This window comes from Egretta garzetta, unplaced genomic scaffold (genome assembly GCF_000687185.1).
Source record: "Egretta garzetta isolate BGI_Z169 unplaced genomic scaffold, ASM68718v1 scaffold287, whole genome shotgun sequence".
Lineage (NCBI taxonomy): Eukaryota > Metazoa > Chordata > Aves > Pelecaniformes > Ardeidae > Egretta > Egretta garzetta.
Window position 1 is genome coordinate 8,991,124 of NW_009260435.1, and position 6,693 is coordinate 8,997,816.

Genomic DNA, 6,693 nt, shown 5'->3' on the forward strand with positions numbered 1-6,693 from the left:
TCAGCCCAAATTCTTGGTAAAGCCCTTCTGGTATAAGTCACAGCTTCGTGTGGCCCTTCAAACATCTCAGTATCCATCCCCAAAGCTGTGTTGTGTGCGGGGGCGTTAGCAGGATGAGCCTGTGTGCATGTGAGGGGGAGGAGGTGCTGGGAACATGCCTTGAAGGCTTCAAATCTGTTTATCTTCACACTCCTGAGAGGCGATCGCTCTCCTGTGACAGGGCAGTGTGCTGGAGGGAGCTGTGCTGGCAGCAAGGAGATAAACCTATGGGGCACTGGCTGCTTTGGCCAAGTGGCGTCTCCCTGACCAGCAATTCCTTATGTCTCTGTGAGATGAAATGGGACAAGAGCAGCAGGAAGCCTCCTCCAATCCTTCTTTTTAATAGTTCCTTGGGATAAATTGTAGATAAGGGGAGAGACCGCATTGTTAACAAGCTGAGAACACAAAGACAAAGGAAAGGGCTGCAATCTTTCACAGCAAAAATAAATAGGTATCTGTAGCATGGTATATTCAAGCAGTATGTCCAACTGCAATTCACTCTCTGACTTGCCTTGTTTTTAATTTATTTTATTTCCAGTAATTGTTTCCTGATTGCAAACATATAGAGGAAAAGTGGCAGAAATGATTTGCGTATTTCCTGTTGTAACAGCAGAATGAAGGTAACTTATACAAGGATGAAAGGAGACCATATTTCATGCCTGTTGCTAAACAAATAGCTGCAGAACAGTAGGTCGTCATGATAAGCAAGAAAGATGCTAACAAAAAGCTGCCTCTCTCTGGAAGGTTCGAGAGATTCCTTTGTAGATCCAAACATAGCAAGTGGTAACCTAGGAGATATTTTCTTTCTGTTCAGTTATTATTGGTCTGATACTTATTGTATCGACGCAGTGTATTAACACTTTGATTTAAGGAAGATAACATCGGAGTACAGTACTGCAGCATTTCCAGGATTTTGTTTTGTTTTCTTACTGGGGAATGGGTTGAGAGAGGGGACTGTACTCAGCCAATTGAAAAATATATACATTGCAAATGCAGTCTATGGGGCAGCTCTTCTCCACCTGCTGGCCGTTCCTGCTCCTCGCTGCAATTTCCACATATGCATAAACCCTTAATGAAGTTATTCTATGTGTTTCAGTGTGCAGATTCCAGCTGCGGCTGCCTGTCTGCTGTCACTTTGGTCCCGAGCCAGCTGAGCACCAAGGGCTTACCTCCCAGGAGTGCTGTGCATCCCTGAGGTCAGAGGAAGTAAGTAGTGCTCAGCACCTTGTGTGAGAGCCCAAGGTGGCACGACAGAGGCATGCAGGCTGCCCTGGCCTGGGAAATGTTCCTGGTGGTTTGGCTGACCTGAGTTAGGGCAGCCACTGTCCCATGCTATTGCCGTACCTTCAGCTGCACATTGCAACCCTTGGTGTTTCACCAATCATTTTACACTACAAAGAGCCAGGCTAGGGAGATAAACCAGGAGAAAACAAGCTCTACTGAAAAGGAGGAAGAGTCTTTTGGCATGTTACGTGTCTGGAGGAGCTCACTGCAGGCAGAGGAGCATCAGCTGTGGCATGAGGGCCAGAAGAGCATGGAGCTGCAGCAAACCCAAACTCCACATTGTAAGAGCTCTACACTGTGTGTAAGGGGAAGAGTGCATCTAGGATCAGGTATGCCCTCAGGTGTGTACTCTCTCTTTCTATAGCTGTAGCTATGTGGTTTGTTAAAAGTACCAAGAAGACCCGCTGGCTTGCATCTAGGAAACAGCAGAGTGATTGACCAAAAATACTTAGGTATTTTTCACACCTTCAGCGAATGGGCATGGGAGAGTGAGAAAATGTACTTTGCCAGATCCCTGTGAGATTACTCTTCCAAACTGCCAGCAGTTACCTCCAGCAGCAGGGGAGTCCTCTTTCTGTTGGGGTGTCCTCTTTCTCCTACTGATATTCATGGCAGAGTCCCTCTTCGTTCTGGTGTGAAAAGCCTTCAGGGGTGGGTGTAAATATCTGGACACTGCCTCTGGGGCACTGTGAAACAACCCAGCCAAGGTGCACCCACTGATGGGGGCCCATAGAGCACTGTTGTGGAAGGTGGCTGGAAGGAAAAAAAAAATATGCTAATGTGGCAAATAATTGTACTCCTTCCACTTCTGTGTTTGTTGGTTTATTACCAGATGAGATCTGTGTTAAAATCCCTTTGTCAAGGAGGTGTGCTTTTCCTGTACAGGAAGGCTCCCTGGAGAGAAAGTTCATTAGCATCCCAAGGGCTCAGCCCAAGGTGTCTTTGCCCATCTGCTCATGGAAGGAGTGAATCTCCTTTGAGAAGGCAATGGAGATGGTAACTGTACACTGTTCAAAATGAAGCAAGAATCCACTAAGTGACCAAATGTGCTGACAGTAAACATTTGAATGGTGGATCTTAATAGAGTTAACTTAACATATTGTAAATCTGTGAATACAGTTGTAATTGGGTCAAGAGTTTGGCAAGAGAAACAAGAAGTGTCTAAACATGCCTACAGTGACACCAGATCAAAAACACTCAGAGCAAAAACTGTAAAGAAAAAAGGGGCTTCCCTAAGCAGAAGGGTTAATGACACCCTGCTGGGATTGCATCGATGTGGCAGCCCCTTAGCTGGGTTTTGAGGACTCCACTGGCTGAAGGCAGAGCTGAGCCAGTGCAAATTGCCGTAATTCCCCTGCAGTTAATAAGGCTCCGGCAATTACCACTGCTCTCAGCCTGCCCTGAAAAATGACTGTAGCTCCAATACCACTGCAACTGTGCTAAGCTGCCTGTGGTGATTGTACCCTCTTCTCCGCCCTGGGTGCCTGTAGCTGCAGCTTTCCTTGTGCCAGCAGTGACACCCAGCAGCTCCTGTGGTGACCTGCTGGCAGAGGTGGAGGATGAGCTGGGACCTGGCTCTGGTAGCAGGGAAGGTTGAGCCTGTGGGGCTGGGAGCAGTGGGACCAGGATGATGATTATATGTTGGTCTGAAAATAGATTTGCGCTCCAGGACCCTACTACCGCCTCTTATAGGCTGCAGCTAATTGAGGATAGTGTTGTGATTGCACATGTGGCAATGAGGGTATTTAAACTGCTGTAAGCAGCTCTCCCCTCACCGCTCCTGTTTCCGACATACGGGTGCTTATCCTTATCCTTTTCTGTCCCACAATGTTACGGTGTTAGAGCAGAGCCGTGAGAAGCCAAACAGGGGAATGGATCATGCGGGCAAAGCCACTTTCCCATCACTGAGCTTGTTAGGTCAGGTGGGATGCAGCAGCATGTGAGCACCCAGCTTGGGCAGTTTGTGGCCATGCCAAACACAATCCTTGCTGCTGTGATGGCTCTTCCCAGACCAGAGGGATGAGAGAGCTAATGTAATGCTATTCTTTTTCTCAGGTAGAACTGAAATGCTCAGTGCAAAACTGACCACAGACCAAACGGAACCATTTCTGGTTTAAGCTGGTCTAACACCAGAAAAATCTGATTCTAACCTGGAAAGAAACCGTGTTCTCCACCCTGGGCTTGTGGCTGCAGAGATCTCATAAATACAGAGTTCACCTTAGGAAGCTCCAGTTACAGGTGAATTTTCAGCTTCTTCCGTTTTCCTGAAGCTGCTACGCTCCATCCCAGGGAAGAGTCCTACTGCCTTTCTAGAGATGTTGGTAACACTTCAGACAAAGTATAAAACCACCATGGTCATGAGACTTCATTCACCTTTGGAAAGTCCCCATCTCTCTCCTTGCTGGTTCATAATGGGACCAAAATTCTGGATTTTATGGCCCCAGCTCAGTTTAGCAGTTGGATTGAGGCTGCCCCCCCATCTCCCCGCACAAAGAGAAGGGCAGTGGAGCAAAGCCCTGAGCTAGATCTGTTCACGTCAATCTGATCTTTAAAGTCTTTCTTTTCAGGAAGCATATAAACTAGGCTTGCCAGGGCTGAGGTGCCATGTAAGGTAAATCAGTTTTTTTACAGACAGCAACCTGGACAGCATGCTGTTATTCCAGCTGTTGGTAGCACTTCAAAGAGAGCTCTTACTACTGACTTGGGTTTTAAGGCATTGAAGATCTGACTGCTGAAGTATTAAGAGTTACGGTTTCTTTGAAAGATGTGTGCGGCTTGCTTGTAGACACCAAAATCTAAGAGAAAGCATAGAAAAGGGCTTATATGGCTCTGAAAAGAACCACAAAAACTGGGGGAGTTTGCATAGTTTCTCACATATGCCAAAAATACAGATAGAGTCAAGCAAAAAAGTCTTTGTTGGTGACAGAGGAAAAATTGCTGTCCTGCAGCAAAGTAGACACAGCTTTGTTTATGTTGGCTGGCAATATCTTGTACTCATCCTGGAGTGCCATTCTGGCTTTCTCAAGATAATGCTTCTGTGAGATGGTTAGCCAAGTAGATCATTGTGTTTATTGGCTCCATATTTACTAACATGGTGTATTTGACAAAGTTATAGCTGGCTGGCAGTGCCTTTAAACTGTGGTTCAGTGGGTTTATCAGCTTGCAGTGAAGTATGAATTTAGATATGTTATCACAAGACTGCACTATCTCTAATCCAATTAATTACTGGAAAATGTGTTAAAATAATGACTTCTGACAAATTAAGGAGGGAAAGTTTACACTCATCTAATTATAGGACTGCTTAATTCTAGTAAGGAACTTATTTGTTTTGCTCAACAGAAACATGGAAATGGAAATACTGGTGTTCGCAGCTGCCCATACGCAGGCACAAGGAGTGCTCCAGCAGGAAGCACTTGTCTTTGTTAAGACATTTAAGACAAACATTGCATTTGATCTCACAAGTCAAAACCTCCTGCTGGCACAGTGTAGTACAGGGAGACAGTAAAGCAGTTCCCCCACCATAGCAGAACACAACAGTAAGCACAGATGAGACAGCTAATGGAAACCAGCCCACAACTAGGACTACAACTTGCTCTCTCTTTCAGATTTTTTTGGCCCCTGGTCCACTAGGACCAACTCCTCCTTCAAAAAGGGCTGGTGAATTGGGCAAGGAGGTGTCCCTCCTGGGATGGGTGGGGTAGTGTCCAGCGCTGGGCAGTACAGCTGGCACAGCCACCCGCTCGCGCCTGTGGGAAGCAGCTCCCTGCTGCATGGAGCAAAGGGCTGCAGGGAAATAACACCACATCTAACCAGGGACAATTTTAGCCTTTTCACCAGCTGACCAAAGCACATGGCATAGAAATGTTACCAGGTAATGCATTCCCTGTTGGTGTGTTTGTCTTCTAGATGGGCTGAGGTCAACTGGGAAATCTCAAATTCAGGTCACACTGATCAACCAGAGTTTAGCAGGAGAGAGTACAGTACCAGCATGAGCTGCAAATGGAAGTTGTGAGTTTGCCACAAGAAAGAATGAACATTTAATCTCAAAAATGATATTAAAAAAATTGCTTGTAAGTTACGCTTTTTTTCTCATAGTTTACACTTTTGTGCTTGGATGAAGTAAAACACTGAGGAGGAAAATTAAAAAATATTGGGTCAAGTGGATCCTGTTGCTGTATTTACTCCTGTTTGGACTCCAGAGCGGTGTATGTGCAGTTCTGCTCTGCAAGGTGATTGTGAAACTGCCTGGATGCCTTTTGGGTAACTGATTTTCATGTAAAGCAAATCTTTCCTAATTACCTTTCCTGAAAACTTGTGCTAAGATTCAGACCAAGCTGAATTCTTCTGCTTGTGTGTTTTTGACAAGTAAGGAAGGTGATATAGGTCAAACTACAGCTTACGTTGTGTTTAGATAGCTCTGATTTTCTCCTCGAAGGCTTTCAGAGGAGCCACTGACTGAGGCTGTAGCCAGCCCTGGTGATGATGCAGCAGAAGGGACCAAGTTTGACTGCCGGCTTCTGGCTCTGTGAGCTTTGCAGTGCTGGCAGGAACAAAAAGCAGTAAAAACTTGCCTGTCACTGAAGTCAGCAGCTCTCACAATGAATGCAAACAGGGGGCAAATCTGCTGAGTAAGAAGATGCCTTCCTACATGGTAGCTTTAGAAACTAGAACTCTGAACAGACAAAAAAGAGCTTAGAAATCACTGGCTGCAAGCAGGGAGTAAAATCATGGGTGAAGCTGAAAGCTTAAATGATAGTAGCAGCATTTGATTTGATATCTCCTGTACAAATCGTCCATAGGGTGGTGATAGCATGATTCTCAAGCCATATGTTTGCAGTTTAGGTTGCATTTCAGCAAGCTACATTTTGGACTCGAGGCAGATGTAAATTTATGGCTGCTTTCTGCTGGGGACAAGTCAGGGGCAGCTCATCCTCGGCAGCAGAGCACTGCCCTGCACGGCCATCTGGAAGTGGTTTTATTGGTGCTGCATGAAGGGGTCATTGACAAAAGGGCATTCCATTTCTGATCAATTCCCGTCCTTGCCGTCAAAAATTAGACTAAATATGTGGGAAAGCCAGTTTCACCTGGGCGTAGGGTGCTCTGCCAAACATGGACATTGCTGCACCTGCACTGGGCACTGCAGGGCCCACCCATTGGATGCCCTAGGGAGGCACCTCCAGTTTTGGCACAGACCTTTGGTAAAGCTGGGGCTGGCTAAGCGCACGTTCCGCAGATGCTCGCCATGCCGACGAGGAGAGCGCTACAGTCTGTGGCGGGCAGAGGCACGCTGCGCCCTGGGGGAAGGCTGGGCCGGTTCCTACCCCGGCCGGAGGGGCTCAGCCCCCGCCCGCGAAATAGCGGCGCTGGCAG

At 46.7% G+C, this 6,693-nt stretch overlaps 1 protein-coding gene across 1 annotated transcript in view; it reads left to right on the forward strand.

Annotated features, from left to right (window-relative positions):
* Positions 1-6,565: 6,565 nt before the first annotated feature.
* PRTG (protogenin) overlaps positions 6,566-6,693 on the forward strand; it is an 86,769-nt gene continuing 86,641 nt past the window's right edge. The window contains exon 1 of the mRNA XM_009643847.2: positions 6,566-6,632. Coding sequence (XP_009642142.2) covers positions 6,566-6,632 — 67 coding nt within the window. The remainder of the gene's footprint in view (positions 6,633-6,693) is intronic.